The sequence below is a fragment of the Heptranchias perlo genome, chromosome 7 (genome assembly GCF_035084215.1).
Source record: "Heptranchias perlo isolate sHepPer1 chromosome 7, sHepPer1.hap1, whole genome shotgun sequence".
Lineage (NCBI taxonomy): Eukaryota > Metazoa > Chordata > Chondrichthyes > Hexanchiformes > Hexanchidae > Heptranchias > Heptranchias perlo.
The window spans coordinates 13,180,992-13,198,014 of record NC_090331.1 but is presented as its reverse complement, the minus strand read 5'-3'; the positions used below and the strand labels follow the sequence as shown (position 1 = coordinate 13,198,014).

Below are 17,023 nucleotides of genomic sequence, written 5' to 3'. Positions count from 1 at the left end.
TTAATGGCGGTGTTAGGAAAGATAATGGAACCTTTACTCAAAGATGTGATAGAAAAACTTCCAGAAAATGAAAATATAACAAAGAATAGTCAGCACGGATTTCAGAAGGGAAAATCATGCTTGGCCAACCTTATTGAATTCTTTGAAGAAGTAACAGAAAGGGTGGCTAAGGATATTGTAGTAGATGTAATGTATTTGGATTTTCAAAAGCCTTCGATAAAGTATTGCATTGTAGACTCATGACTAAGGTCAGAGCATTTAGAGTCAGGGGACAGGTAGCAGAATGGTAACAGGTAGCAAGCTGGCTACGAAACAGAAAATAGACAGTAGGAGTTAAGGATAGCCACTCAGGCTGGCAAAAGGTGGGAAGTGGTTTTCCACAGGGATTGGTGCTGGGACCACTGTTGTTCACAACTTATATCAACGATTTGGACTTGGGAATCAGAATTTCAAAATTTGTGGATGACACCAAATTGGGGGGTGTGGTTAATACAAAGGAAACATGCGTTAAAATGCAGAAGACATTAATATACTTGCAGAATGGGCGTGTAATTGGCAAATTAATTTCAATATAGATAAGTGTGAGGTGGTGCATTTTGGTAGGAAGAATAAGGAGGCCATATATTGCTTGGATAGTAAGTCCAAATGAGGTAGAGGAGCAAAGGGATCTCAGGGTACAGATACACAAATCACTAAAAGTAGCGATGCAGGTTAATAAAAGCAAACCAAGCACTGGGGTTCATTTCTAGAGGGATAGAATTGAAAAGCGGAGAAGGTATGTTAAACTTGTATAGAATCTCGGTAAGACAGTACTTGGAGTATTGTGCACAGTTCTGGTCTCCATATTACAAAAAGGGTATCGAGTCATTGGAGAAGGTGCAAAAATGATCGGGGCTCTTTTCTCTAGAAAGTTACTATTGGGGGTGGGGGGGCCGATAGGGGTCTTTAAGATAATGAAAGGATTCGATAGAGTAGATGCAGAAAAGATGTTTCCACTTGTGGAGGTGTCCAAAACTAGAGGTCATTGTTATAAGATAGTCGCTAATAAATCCAATATCGAATTCAGGAGAAACTTCATTACCCGAAGAGTGGTAAGAATGTGGAACAAGCAATAGTTGAGGCAAATAGCATAGATGCATTTAAGGGGAAGCTAGATAAGCACATAAGGAGAAAGGAATAGAAGGGTATCCTGCTAGGGTTAGATGAAATAGAGAGGGAGGAGGCTTGTGTGGAGCATTAACGTTGGGTCGAATAGTCTGTTTCTGTGCTGTACATTCAACGTAATTCTGTATCGTTTCTATCGAAATCTGATAACTCAACAGTTCAGTTTCCTAACCCTGTCTCTGCACATTGGTTCTAAGTTCCCTCCTTATACTATAGGATGACTATAGTGATCCCAATCTCTCAGTGGGCAGTAGCACTCAAAGGAAGCATGGGCTGGAGAATCGGCATGACAGTGTTATAACCCCATCTCTGACTTGTGCTCCCTTTGTGCATGGCTCCACACTGGGAGTGTGGGATCACTGAATTCATCTTATTAACACTTAGGGAGAGAATTTCCCCAGCTTGGTGGAAGAACCGTGGAAAACTTAGAAAAGTAATGTAAACACCCCCTAAGTAACAAGCTCCCTTATATGCAATAGTCTTCTAATAAAGAGTCCAAACACAAATGCTATCTTGTCATTCTCTTTCAGATGCTGACTGACCTGCTGTGTACATTGTTTCTGTTTATATTTCAGATTTCCAGCAATTGAATATTTTCTTTCCCTCATCTTAGATACAAGCCTGATTCAGATGCATGTCCATTCAGACCTTTTGGATATAACAGGCATTCATCCAACATATCTATCCAAGTATAGTATTTATTTCCCTGCAGGATCCATTCCCTCCCATTCATTAATTTATTTCCCAGTGGGGTCCATTCCCTCCCATTCGGTGTTAGTCTTGGCTCAGCAGCAGCCCTCTCACCTCTGAGTGAGAAGATCATGGGTTCAAGCCCCACTCCAGAGACTTGAGCACTTGATTGCGGCTGACACTTCTGTGCAGTACTGAGGGAGTGCTTTATGTTGGAGGTTTTGTATTTTAGATGAGATATTAAACTGAGGTCCCATCTGCCTGCTCAGGTGGATGTAAAAGATCTTTGAAAAAGAGCAGGGGAGCTCTCCTGGTGTCCTGGCCAACCTTTATTCCTCAACCAAAATCACTAAAACAGATTATTTGGTCATTTATCTCATTGCTATTTGTGGGACTTTGTTTGCAAATTGACATAGAATCATAGAATCATAGAAGTTTACAACATGGAAATAGGCCCTTCGGCCCAACATGTTCATGTCGCCCAGTTTATACCACTAAGCTAGTCCCAATTGCCTGCACTTGGCCCATATCCCTCTATACCCATCTTACCCATGTAACTGTCCAAATGCTTTTTAAAAGACAAAATTGTACCCGCCTCTACTACTGCCTCTGGCAGCTCATTCCAGACACTCACCACCCTTTGAGTGAAAAAATTGCCCCTCTGGACCCTTTTGTATCTCTCCCCTCTCACCTTAAATCTATGCCCCCTCGTTATAGGCTCCCCTACCTTTGGGAAAAGATTTTGACTATCTACCTTATCTATGCCCCTCATTATTTTATAGACATGGTGCATTTCCCTACTTTATAACAGTGACTACATTTCAAATGTATTTCATTGGCTGTGAAGCGCTTTGGGATAGCCTGAGGTCATGAAAGGCACTATATAAATGCAAGTTCTTTCATTTATTCATTTCTGTAATTCTCGGGATAGTCTATTCCTCCCCATTGATTTATCTCTTGTCCAGGTTCGATCCTCCTACTTTTTATTTTAATATTCTAGCTGGGTCTCTCTTCACTCCTTCAGCTCTTTTTCTCTCCCCCTTGCTGTTCCTATTCAGTTCCCATCTTCTTTATGGCTTCCTTTGCTTTTTCAAGTTCAAATTGCCTTGTTATTACTTCAGGTTCTTTTATTGGTCTCTTGTAACCTTCAGCTTCTCCTGCGGTTCACATCTATTACTTTCTTGTAAGCGTTCTGACCATCGTTTGATTTAGTTTTCTTCTGTAGTCAAAGTCATTCCACCATTGTCTTTTATAGGAAGTGCTCTCTGGTAGAATCTTGCAGCCCCTCCTCCGCCTACTACTGGCTCTGGTCTTTTAACGTTCTGGGAGTGATCCATTTTTATTTGTCCTTTTCTGTAACCAATAATCTGCTGCCTTCTTTGTCCATATAGCAAGGTTTTCCTACTGGTCTGCAACAGTCTGCCAATGTCCAGCCAATGTTTGAAAGCAATTATATATTTGCAAGGTAAAATTATTAGTCAGTTTTGGGTCCTTCAAGCCCTCGCTAGCTAATTGTTACTTTCCGTGTTTCCATTTGAGTGCATTTAGTTCTACTTTGAATTTGTGTGGGGTTAGAAACCCCTATTTAATTGAACAATGTTACACTTGAATGAAAGGGTTAACTGTGTCCCTTTTAAACATTACGTTTGAAACTGCAAACACAGAACAACTGCCAGAATTTGAAGGGCTTTCAGAAGTTTATAATGGGGCTTGTAAAAATGGCTGATAAAGGGAGGGAAGAAATCTTTGAAGCCTTAGAATCAGAGACAACATGACTATAAACCTAGCCAGTGTATAGAGAAGAAAGGGCCACACATTCTGAGTCTGCTTGAAAGTGTCTATTGTAAACAATTTTACAACACTAAGTTATAGTCCAACGATTTTTATTTGAAATCTACAAGCTTTCGGAGGCTTCCTCCTTCCTCAGGTAAATGTTCAGGAGCTCCTTGAAGCCTACGCATTTATACATCACAGAACAATACATGGTGTTTACAGACTGCCCCTGCAACTGCCCGTTGCCAAGGCAATCACCGTGTTCAGACAGAGAGGTGTCACCTACAGAACCCCCGAATACACATTCAACAAAAAAACAAACAGGAAAAAAAAACAGAGAGAGAGAGAGGCAGAAACATCCGGAAGGCAGAGAAAGCCAGCAAATGACCCATTATATTAAAAACAGATAGCTTTTGTTCGCTAGTGGGGTAACGTGTCGCGTGACATGAACCCAAGATCCCGGTTGAGGCCGTCCTCATGGGTGCGGTACTTGGCTATCAATTTCTGCTCGACGATTTTGCGTTGTCGTGTGTCTCGAAGGCCGCCCTGGAGAACGCTTACCTGAAGATCGGTGGCTGAATATCCCTGACTGCTGAAGTGTTCCCCGACTGGGAGGGAACCCTCCTGTCTGGCGATTGTTGCGCGGTGTCCGTTCATCCATTGTCGCAGGGTCTGCATGGTCTCGCCAATGTACCATGCTCCGGTTTTTTTGTTGAATGTGTATTCGGGGGTTCTGTCGGTGACACCTCTCTGTCTGAACACGGTGATTGCCTTGGCAACGGGCAGTTGCAGGGGCAGTCTGTAAACACCATGTATTGTTCTGTGATGTATAAATGCGTAGGCTTCAAGGAGCTCCTGAACATTTACCTGAGGAAGGAGGAAACTTCCGAAAGCTTGTAGATTTCAAATAAAAATCGTTGGACTATAACTTGGTGTTGTAAAATTGTTTACAATTGTCAACCCCAGTCCATCACCGGCATCTCCACATCATGAAAGTGTCTAAACAAAGATAAGAGGGGGCCCTCTACATTCTGATGGTTTGAGATCATTGCACAAGGTCTTAACTAAGGTATATCAAGAAGACCCAGTAATTGATGAAGCCTCGTAATAAAGGGAGTGATTGGACAAAAAGAATGACACTTTCTCCCAAATCTACGACCCACTGTTCCAAAACAATGTAAAATTTTGCGACGAAAATAGTCTCACTGCAGTCGAAGAGCTTACAGGAAGGTCCAACTACAGGAAGAAAGGAACTTCAAGTGCTGAAAAGCTGATCACTTTAAAGGCCTTGATGCAAAAATCCTTGGTTTCTCAGGTTGTATATGTTGTATGATTTGCCTGATGTTTGTATGAATTGTTCAAACATTAAGTACTCACATTGTGAACTACTAAGGTATTACGTATTGTTTGATTTTGCTTCATGCATGCTCGTATGAATTATATCATTAAATAATTACTTTTGTTTAAAGAATATACAGTGAGTGTGACTTTCTTTGACTGACTATTGTCCAGGTTCAAGAATCGCTGGAAAATCAGGTTTTCCCTACAGAAATGGCACCTCAGATGGGACCTGACATAATCAGATGAAGAGCGTGAAATATTGTGTCCTAGCAGCAAGGGTTAAAAATACTGTGTACAATGTCCTCGCAAGAACAGAATTTTCTGGGCAGAGGAGGGTGGAAGGTATAATGGGAAGGTTAAAGGACAACATTCGAGCAGAAAATAATAGAGGCGGATGGAATATAAAAATTGAAGTGGCAGTTCATAAAATAGATAGCAAAGAAGTTACCAAGGAGAGAGGAATGGTACCCAGTACAGGACCCCTTCGAAACATACGATGTTCGGTGGATACGTATGTTAGAAGGCCGAAATTAAAGGAACAGGCTAAAGTCGTAGAGCTACTTGCCTTCAGTAAACAAAAAGAAAGTGATGAGAAGGAAAAACAAGGTTTAGAAACAGAGATATCTAATCTGAAGAAGGAATTGGGGAAGACACTGGATAATTGGAAACAGGAGGGACAGAATAGTGAAAAATGTATCTAGACTCCACGTAGAGTACTTTCAAACTCAGGCAGCAGTTAAAGAAAATTATTTGACCCGAAGTCAGCAAACTTAAAATGAGCTTTAGAGCAATTAACAAAAAGTAGCGCTGCAGTGGTTGGACCTAAAGGCAGCCATATGAGTACAGATGAGTGCCAAGAAAGAAAGCTGTAGAGGTCCAGAAACATCCCATTCCCATTGTAAATGTAAGATAGCTGAATTAGAAAAAGCACTGCAAGTAAAACAAGGAATTAGCTGTACCATGCGAGCTCCAGCATGAGAAAAAAGGGCCCTAAAGGAAAGGGGCTCAGAATAAATCCCTGCGCTGGTAAGGAATGTTACAATTGAGGTAAAATGGGACATTTTGCCAGAAATTGTAAAAACCCCCATCGCAGGAAGGCAGCACCCAGGAGGAGGGGAAGTCTAGCCAAGCTCTACCCCAGTTTGGCAGTCGTGGAAAACTATATCAAGGGTTCATTAGGCTATTTTGGAATATAGGAGAAAGGGAGAGGCTCACAAGCTAAAGAATGTGTACTGTCTCTTTCAAAAGCCTTTGTGAATGTTTTGAGCTGTGGCTCCGCCCTCTTCAAGACAAAGACTGTTACAATGATTTACTTTAACTGTGAAAGCTAACTTTTTCTTCAGTTATATTCAGTATTTTTACAGATTTTTGGTAAGGCACTTGAAGAAAGAATGACATGAAAGATAATATACTTTACAACCTTCCGGACTCAAGGTTGATTTCAATAACTTCAGATCATAACCACTGCTCCCATTTTTTTTTGGATAGCAGGTAATTTTTTTTATTCGTTCATGGGATATGGGTGTTGTTGGCGAGGCCAGCATTTATTGCCCATCCTTAATTGCCCTTGAGAAGGTGGTGGTAAGCCGCCTTCTTGAACTGCTGCAGTCCATGTGATGAAGGTTCTCCCACAGTGCTGTTAGTGGGGAGTTGCAGGATTTTGACCCAGTGACGATGAAGGAACGGTGATGTATTTCCAAGTTGGGATGGTGTGTGACTTGGAGGGGAATGTGCAGGTGTTGTTCCCATGTGCCTGCTGCCCTTGTCCTTCTAGGTGGTTTAGGTTGTGGGTTTGGGAGGTGCTGTCGAAGAAGCCTTGGCGAGTTGCTGAAGTGCATCCTGTGGATGGTACACACTGCAGCCACTGTGCGCCGGTGGTGAAGGGAGTGAATGTTTAGGGTGGTGGATGGGGTGCCAATCAAGTGGGCTGCTTTGTCCTGGATGGTGTCGAGCTTCTTGAGTGTTGTTGGAGCTGCACTCATCCAGGTAAGTGGAGAGAATTCCATAACACTCCTGACTTGTGCCTTGTAAATGGTGGAAAGGCTTTGGAGAGCCAGGAGGTGAGTCACTCGCCGCAGAATACCCAGCCTCTGACCTGCTCTTGTAGCCACAGTATTTATGTGGCAGGTCCAGTAAAGTTTCTGGTCAATGGTGACCCCCAGGATGTTGATGGTGGGGGATTCGGCAATGTTAATGCCATTGAATGTCAAGGGGAGGTGGTTAGATTCTCTAACCACTGGTAATAGTTCTGCTGTTGCCATTTATAGCTCCTCTAGACCCATCTTTTGTTTCTTTACTTGTCCTATTACCACACCCTTTTGCCTTGCACCATTATCCCTTTTGTCATTTAATCACTCCTGGCCTCCAACATATCACAGAACTTCCCTTTGGTTCTTTCCTCACCTCCCCTACCTCCCCCTACCTTTCCCTGGCTCTTTACTAGCTTAAAAACTGTTAAATCTTTAACTTCTTCCAGTTGTGACGAAGGGTCATCGAACTGAAACGTTAACTCTGTTTCTTTCTCCAGAGATGTTGTCTGGCTTACTGAGTATTTCCAGCATTTTCTGTTTTATTTCAGATTTCCAGCATCCACAGTATTTTGCTTTTGATGATGATGTAATTTACTGGGTTTTAGGAAGAACGTGCTATTATGATCATTTTATCTATTCTGTGTGGGGTTAAATTTAAGATATTGTTGAATGAAATTGGAGTTATTGAGGTGTTAAATTGTGAAAACCAGACTCTTATTGCGGCCACAGTGAAATTCTGGTTATGGTCATTTATAGTCCCTAATTCCACACATGAGATTATCACATACATTAAAAAAATGACATTTTTAATTTTTTAAATGCTTAATGATTTGAAGTTTAAGTTCTGATGAGTATTGGTGAGTGCGAATTGATGTGTTAAAATATTGGGACAGTTCATCTTGGTTGTGAAATGTGATAGCTGTTAGCAAACTGGCAGCATCCTTTGATCTGATGATTGACTGGTCAAAACAAAGTGACAGTGAGGGGAAGAAAGAATGATTTAAAGGCTCTCTGCTACCTCTATGATAACGATCTAAAGGTATCATGTAGTTGGATTGTATTATCAATTTTTTTCACAGAATATTTAAAGTTAATAATGATGTTATTATCAATTTTTGCTGTTTTAACAGATTTTCAATTCCTACGGATGGATAAAAATTGGTAAAATTTTTGTGCCTTCATGGCACATGTTTTGAAAATTGGAAGTCAGAGAGAAACTGAAATTTATTATCCAGAATTTAATTATATTAGGATCTTTGTGCAAGTTATCACTGTTTTAACAGCATAAAGCCTTTTTTGAAAAAGATCAATTTGAACTTCTTCAAAGTATTTTGTTTTAATTGGATTACAGCTAAAAGCTGATAGTTTTATAAAGTTTAAATTAAAGACGCGTGGTATTTTGAATCAATTTAAATGTTTACAAAGCGCCAGGTGGAGTTAATTGCCTTTTGAGCTTCCAGCATTTTAATCTGCTGAGTCACAAACTCATTAAGGAACAAACAGTTTCACTCTTACTTAATGAGTTCGAAGAGAGAGAGAGAGGAACTTGGAAGATAGGACAAAAAAAGCTAGGCAGTCTCTCACATGTTTTTCTGGGTTTCAGTTTAAAGGGATTATTCTTTAAAATAGATTATTTAGTGCTATTGTTGCAGTGCTTTAGTCAAGCGTATAAGATTTTTAAGTTTCTTGATTTAAGTGGATATTTCCCCAAGGTGATAGAAGGAAATATTGGGCATTATTTCTGTGCTCCTTTTTCTGAAGATTTCTCCTGGAGTGAGGTGACTAGATTCATTCATGGAAAGGTGCATGGAGCCCTCTCTGGACCCAGGGTAAAGGGTGACAGAAGGAAATTAATGAATTGTTTGTTATTTTTAACCCCTTCGGCTCTCAAGAGGAGCCACAATGGATTTTCTGTTTTGCTTTCCTTTTAAAAACAGGGGACAATGGTTTTCGGGACCTTAAAAGTGTTGGTGCAGGAAGTGATCCAGTGGTGTTAAGAATTTAAGACCTTATCTGCAGACATCAGCAGATATCAAATGTCACAGCATGGTAATATTTGGACTAAGACTTTGCCTCTCAAAGGCTCAACTTTAACCAATTCAGAGGAAGGGAAATAGGGGAGTAATTACAAGTACTTCTGTCTCTATTGTAAAATCACCAAGCCTGGGTATAATTTGTTTATGAAATTGATAAGACAATTGATATGAATTGCTGTTCAAGCACTTGAGAAGGGAAAATTTACTTGAAATTTAAGGGGATGATCAAATTTACTTGGAACAAAAGAATCTCGTCTAAGTGATTCCTGTCTAGTGCTGCGTATTAGAGGGAGTATTTTGGGGAAATAAAATTGTACATTGACAAGTCCTGTCAGTGTAACAATATTGCTTTCTAGAACTGGGATAATTTTGAAATGATAAAATGGAATCAAGCTATTTTGGAAAATAAAAGGTCCAAGAAGAGTTTAGTAAAAATAAACAAAAATGGGTTAAGCATAACTTGGACCAGGTTGAGAACATTGTCTATGTTTTAAGGGTTAATGTAACTATTGTATTGGAAAGTAACGTTCCTCTAGAGATCTGATGAATGAGATGAAATAGTTAATTGATAGCTTTCTCTTGGAAATGTTTGTGTCCTTGCCTATACTGAACAATGAGAAAACTGCATTTGATAGCCTGGCCACTACCCGAGATATCGGGACCATGCAGGGGGAGATGAAATGGTTAATGTGGCTCAGGAGAGTGAGAAAATCTTTTAACTAAGGCACTGATACATTTTCCATAGAGAAACCCTCTAATTAACAAACAATCAGGATAGAGTTAAGCACAATTAAAGTAAAGAAGGACATAGAAATTTGGATTTCCAAATTCAGGGTTGGGTTCCTCTGAGTTAATAATGAAATTGGGACCAAGGCTAGGGAGCCACCCTACCCAACCCTAAATCCAGGACTTGGAAACCATCTGGTGACTTTTTGAATTCGTGAATGGTTATAAAATGATAAGGTAAGGAGTTCGTAATGATGTCCGTTATTAGTTGGTACCCCTATCAGAGATAGCCTTTCCATAAAGACTATGTTATCAAGCCCACAGTAAATTATATAGTGCAATGCTGCAAGAAATAGTACATGACTTCCACCAATGAAATGCAGGTCAGGATTTAGACCAAGTGTGGCCCCCCCCATCCTCACATACCGGGGGCTTTAAAATACATGAAAGGGAAACAGCAGAGTGGATAAGTATTGGGGCTACTGCAGGCACTGCAGCATGGAATAGATTAGATATTGAATCAATATGGGAACATGATGAATCGATGCAGAAACAACTGAAGGGTATTTTAAAAGACATGAATAAGGTGGATAGAGATCTGACATATGATGCCCAACAGAGTACAGTATCGATAGTCGAAATAAAAAAAGGCATGGAGTAAATAATGGCTGGAGTAAATGACATAATCAATGGAAGTAAACGAGTGTATAAGGTCCAGAATGTATCCAAAGCCATTATTTGCAGCATATATGGAGGCTTTGTATTAAATCAGATACAACAAGGATTGAAAGATATAGAGAATAACAAGATCCCAAAATGGGTTACTGATAAACATTTACAGCATGGTATAAAGCAGACCTATGTAAGGTTAGAAGCTATGGAACGGTATATCTGTTTTAGAAACCATATAATACCATTACGGGAAAAATGGTTCTCCCACTGTTGAAGTTTTTAGCCTACAGTCAGTGGGTAAGCTTGAGGGAGATACCTTTAAATAACTCACCACCTTCCCCAAACATCTGATAAGGGGTATGGAATGGGATGGACTTGCCTTGTTGTAGACTGGTGTCTGAGACCTGGATTTTTCGATATGACATACTCCAGTGGACTATGTCTACCTATGGGTTCACCTTGGGGAATGCCTGGTGAAAGTTACCAGTAGGTGGGTTGGTACACACGTGGCCTTTCAAACCTGTGGTCAATATTGTATAACCACTAGTGATGTTACATTCAGGCATGGTACTACTATCTGTCCTATCACTTATTCCCCTTTCTCTCTCACCCCGCAGAAATTACTCAGGTTGGGGAACGTATTCTCATGCCAATGCGACCACACAATGTAACAGACATTCATGTTAATCTCAACCCAACAGGAAGAGGCATTAAAAGCCACAGTACCCTTTGGTCACTCTGTTCCTCCATTATCATTAAGTCTTAAGTCCACGCTGGCACATTCACACGTCTCACTTCACCAACTGGTTAAAATGAAACAAGTCAATGCGCTTATAGAGCAAAAGATACAACAGCTAGGTGTCCATGAGTGGTGGGAAACAATACATAATATGGGACAACACTCTTTGGCCAAAATGATTAGTTTGGCTTTAATATGTACGCAATGTATACTAGTGTTTATTATGATAATTCGCTTATGTGTAATGCGACATTTAATTAAAAAACATGGAAAGGAAATATTCTTTTTGCGTATGTCATGGCAAACCCGTCCTAAGCGGGAGTCAATGATAAAAACCTAACGACCAAGGACAATGCTCAAGGTATGAAGTGGGTCAGGAGAAGATCAGACAGCCCCACTTGAGGAGGGACTATGGGGTTAAAAACCCCTTTTAATTGAACAGTCTTTACATTTGTACAAAAGGGTTAACTGTGTCCCTTTTAAACATTACATTTGAAACTGCAAACATAGAACAACTGCCAGAATTTGAAAGGCTTTGAAAGAATTTGAAGTTTATAAAGGGGCTTGTAAAAATAACCGATAAGAGGAGGGAAGAAATCTTTGAAGCCTTAGAATCGAAGACAACACGATTATAAACCTAGACTGTTAATAGAGAAAAAGGGCCACACATTCTGATCATTGCATGAAAGAGTCTAAGCAAAGATAAGAGGGGGCCCTTCGCGTTCCGATGGTTTGAGATCATTGCATATGGTATGAACTGATGTACATCAAAAAGACCTAGTAATGGATGAAGCCAAGTAACAAAGGGAGTGATTGGACAAAAGGAATGACACTTTCTCCCAATCCTACGTCCCTTTAGTCCAAAACAATATAAAAAGAAGACTTTGCGACCAAAACAGTCTCACTGCAGTCGAAGAGCTTACAGGAAGGTCCAGCTACAGGAAGAAAGGAACTTCAAGTGCCATAAAGCTGATCATTTTAAAGACCTTGATACAAAGATCCTTGGTCTCTCAGGTTGTACATATTGCATGATATGCCTGATATTTGTGTGAATTGTTTAATCATTAAATAATCATGTAGTGAACTACTAAGTGTACACAAAGGTACACATTCTGATGGTTTGAGATCATTGCGTATGGTCTGAACTGATGTATATCAAAACGGATAACGGGTAGAGTAAGGTCATAAGTATTGTTTGATTTTGCTTCATGCATGCTTGTATGAATTATATCATTAAATAATTACTTTTGATTGATGAAACTACAGTGAGTGTACCTTTCTTTGACTGACTATTGTCCAGGTTCAAGAACCACTGGAAAATCAGGTTTTCCCTATATTTGCAGATTACTGGGCCATGGAGATGTTCCATATTGGTACCTCTGTGCAATTTAACATCGATCTTCCTTCTTATCCATCTCTTATTTTCTGTATTGTGATCGATCTGATAATCATGGAGAACTTGCATTTTTGTAGCACTTTCACATCCTCGGGATGTTTCAAAGCACTTCAGGGTCAATAAATTATTTTTTTGTTGGGAGTGAACTCACAGCTATTGTGTAGGCAAATTAATAAAAAAAAGTAATTTTAAATAAAATTTTAACATATTTTCTGTTGGTTGGCAATAGACATAACTCTTTTAACAATTCAGCATGTATCTTTACTTACCATTACTGCACAAAACTGCTGCCAAATATTCCTGATAATAGGAGTCCACGTATAGCAGTACGCTCGGTATGTGAGTGGTCCGAAAGCTGAATACAATGTTCTCCCTGGAAAGCGTCATGTCTGAGTAGATGGCAGATAAGTGGGTGCTTACATTTTTGGCAATTCCATATGATTCGTGGAAACTATAGATCACAGACGTCCCAGCTTCCAAGAGTGCAGAAACCTCTGAAATCAAGAAGGTGAAGAAGTTCAGCATAGGTTTGATATACTGCAACCAATCATAGAATGATACAGCACAAAAGGAGGCCATTCAGCCCATCATGCCTGTGCTGGCTCTTTGAAAGAGCTATCCAATTAGTCCTACACCCCTGCTCTTTCCCCAGAGCCCTGCAAATTTTTCCCCTTTAAGTATATATCCAATTCCCTTGAAAGTTATTATTGAACGTGTTTCCACCATCCCTTCAGGCAGTGCATTCCAGATCATAAACTAACTTGCTGCGTAAAAAAAATTCTCCTCATCTTGCTTCTGGTTCTTTTGCCAATTACCTTAAATCTTTGTCCTCTGGTTACCGACCCATCAGCCACTGGAAACAGTTTTCTACAATCAGTCTTTGACTGAAAAACTATCGGGAAAACATTAAATGGACAATAGCAAAAGGTGAAAGAAGCCTTCGGTGGGCTGTTGTCAACTGAGTAGACACAACTTCAAGGAGTCAGCAAAGTGTTTGGTTTGAACTTAGCCAAGCTAAAGCAAAAGGATGATGGGCATAATGGTGTAGTGGGTTTGTGACCGCCAGACAAACAAGGAGGACCAGGCAGGTAGTGCAGGGGTCCCCTGAGGGCATCTCGCTCTCTAACCAGTATTCAGTATTCAGCTGTACAGGGGGCGAAGAGAAAGGTCAGGAGAGCAATAGTGATAGGGGATTCAATAGTTAGGGGAACAGGCAGGCATTTCTGCGGCCGCAGACATGAGTCCAGGATGATATGTTGCCTCCCTGGTGCCAGGGTCAAGGCACTGAGCGACTGCAGAACATTCTGAAGGGGGAACGGTGAACAGCCAGAGGTCGTGATCCATATCGGTACCAACGACATAGGTAGAAAGTGGGATTAGGTCCTGCAGACAGATCTTAGGGGGTTAGGAAAGAGATTAATAAGCAGGACCTTAAAGGTAGTAATCTCCAGATTACTCCCGGTGACATGCGCTGGTGAGTATAGAAATAGGAGGATAGAGCAGATGAATGCGTGGCTGGAGGGATGGTGCAGGAGGGAGAGCTTTAGATTCCTGGGGCATTGGGACCAGTTCTGGGGGAGGAGGGACCTGTACAGGCCGGACTGTACAGGTTGTACTTCAATAGAGCTGGGACCAATGTCCTTACAGGTAGGCTCGTTAGTGCTATTTTGGCAGGGGGGTGGGCACCAGGATGCAGCATTGGAAAAGAAAAACAAGGTGCACAAAGGATTGGGAGAAACAGATAGCACTAGAGTAATAAATAGTAAGGTATTAGATGGGATCAGACTAAGAGAGAATACAAGAAGGTCTAAGATAGGTTTACAATGCATGTATGTAAATGCACGAAGTGTAGTAAAGGTTGGTGAGCTGCAGGCACATTGAGCAACATGGGAATATGATGTTGTGGCGATAGCAGAGACCTGGATCAAAAAAGGGCAGGATTGGGTACTAAATATTCCTGGATACAAGATGTTCAGGAAAGATAGGGAAGGAAAGGTGGGGGAGGGGGGGTAAGCAATATTGATTAAGGAGAAAATGCAGTGCTGGAGAGAGAGGATGTCCTGGAGGGGTCAAGAACACGATCCATTTGGTTAGAGTCATGAAACAATAGAGGCGCCATTACACTACTGAATGTATTCTATAGGCCACCAACTGGTGGGAAGGATGTAGAGAAGCAAATTTGCAGGGAAATTACAGAGAATTACTAATGAAGACTGGGATAGTAATAGTGTAAGGTGCAAAGAGAGGGAGGAATTATGGAAGTGTGTTCAGGAGAACTTTCTTGGCCAGTATGTTTCCCAATGAGGAAAGAGGCATTGCTGGATCTGGTTCTGGGGAATGAGGTGGACCAAGTGGAGCAAGTGTCAGTGGGGGAACATTTAGGGAACAGTGATCAGAGTATCATAAGGTTTAGATTAGTTATGGAAAAGGACAAGGACCACTCCAAAGTAAAAATACTCATTTGGAGGAGGGCCAATTTCAATGGGATGAGAACAGATCTGGCCCGGGTAAATTGGAATCAAAGATTGGCAGGCAAAACTGTAACTGAAAAATGAACGGCCTTTAAAAAGGAGATGGTTTGGGTACAATTTAGATACATTCTCACGAGGGAGAAAGGTAGGGCAACTAAAACCAGAGCTCCCTGGATGACAAAAGAGGTAAAGAGTAAGATGAAGCAGCAAAAAGGGGTGTACCACAGATGTCAGATTGATAATACAAGTGAGAACCAGGCTGAGTATAGAAAGTTCAGAGGGGAGGCGAAAAAGAAAATAAGAGGGGAAGGAGAGAGTGTGAGAATAGACTGGCAGCTAACATAAAGGGGAATCTAAAAGTCTTCTACAGGCATGTAAACAGTAAACAGGTAGTATGAGGAGGGGTGGGACCGACTAGGGACCAAAAAGGAGATCTACGCATGGAGGCAGAGGGCATGGCTGAGTTACTAAATGAGTACTTTGCATCTGTCTTTACCAAGGAAGAAGATGCTGCCAAAATCACCGTAAGTGAAGAGGTTTTTGCGATACTGGATGGGCTAAAAATGGATGAAGAGGAGGTACTAGAAAGGCGAGCTGTACTTAAAGTAGATAAGTCACCTGGTCCGAAAGGGATGCATCCTCGGTTGCTGAGGGAAGCAAGGGTGGAAATTGCAGAGGTACTGGCCATAATCTTCCAATCATCCTTAGATATGGGGGTGATGCCAAAGGACTGGAGAATTGCAAATATTACACCCTTGTTCAAAAAAGGATGCAAGGATAAACCCAGCAACTACAGGCCAATCAGTTTAACCTCAGTAGTGGGAAACTTTTAGAAACGATAATCCAGGACAAAATTAACAGTCACTTAGACAAGTGTCATTTAATAAAGGAAAGCCAGCACGGATTTATTACAGGCAAATCGTGTTTAACTAATTTGATTGAGTTTTTTGATGAGGTAACAGAGAGGGTCGATGAGGGCAATGCGGTTGATGTGGTGTATATGGACTTCCAAAAGGCGTTTGATAAAGTGCTGCATAGTAGGCTTGTCATCAAAGTTGAAGTCCATGGAATAAAGGGGGCAGTGGCAGCATGGATACGAAATTGGCTATGTAACAGGAAACAGAGGGTAGTGGTGAATGGTTGTATTTCAGACTGGCAGGAGGTGTACAGTGGTGTTCCCCCGCGGTCGGTACTAGGACCATTGCTTTTTTTGACATATATTGATGACTTGGATGTACAGGGCACAATTTCAAAATTTGCAGATGACACAAAACTTGAAAGGGTAATGAGCAGTGTGGACGATAGTGATAGACTTCAAGAGGACATAGAAGGCTAGTGGAATGAGTGGACACGTGGCAGATGAAATTCAACGCAGAAAGATGTGAAATGATACATTTTGGTAGGAAGAACGAGGAGTGGCAATATAAACTACTGGGCACAACTTTAATAGGGATGCAGGAACAGAGAAATCAGGGGGGGTATATATGCACAAATCATTGAAGGTGGCAGGGCAGGTTGAGAAAGCGGTTAAGAAAGCATTCGGGATCCTGGGTTTTATAAATAGAGGCAGAGAGTACAAAAGCAGAGAGGATATGATGAACCTTTATAAAACACTGGTTTGACCGCAACTGAAGTATTGTGTCCAGTTCTGGGCACCACTGTTTAGGAAGCATGTGATGGCCTGAGAGAGGTTGCAGAAGAGATTTACTAGAATGATTCCAGGGATGAGGGACTTCAGTTATGTGCATAGACTGGAGAAGCTGGGGTTGTTCTTCTTAGAGCAGAGAAGGTTGAGAGGAGATTCGATAGAGGTATTCAAAATCATGAAGGGTTTGGACAGAGTAGATAGAGAGAAACTGTTCCCATTGGTGGAGTGGTCAAGAACCAGAGGACATAGATTTAAGCTGCTTGGCAAAGGTGACATGAGAAAATACTTTTTTACACAGCGAGTGGTTGTGATCTGGAATGCACTGCCTGAAGGGGTG

General features: G+C 41.1%; 1 protein-coding gene across 1 annotated transcript in view; it reads right to left on the bottom strand.

Annotated features, from left to right (window-relative positions):
- Window positions 1-17,023, bottom strand: part of LOC137323446 (contactin-associated protein-like 5) — a 630,151-nt gene that overhangs the window by 133,889 nt on the left and 479,239 nt on the right. Inside the window, exon 23 of the mRNA XM_067986920.1 lies at window positions 12,837-13,061. Coding sequence (XP_067843021.1) covers window positions 12,837-13,061 — 225 coding nt within the window. The remainder of the gene's footprint in view (window positions 1-12,836; window positions 13,062-17,023) is intronic.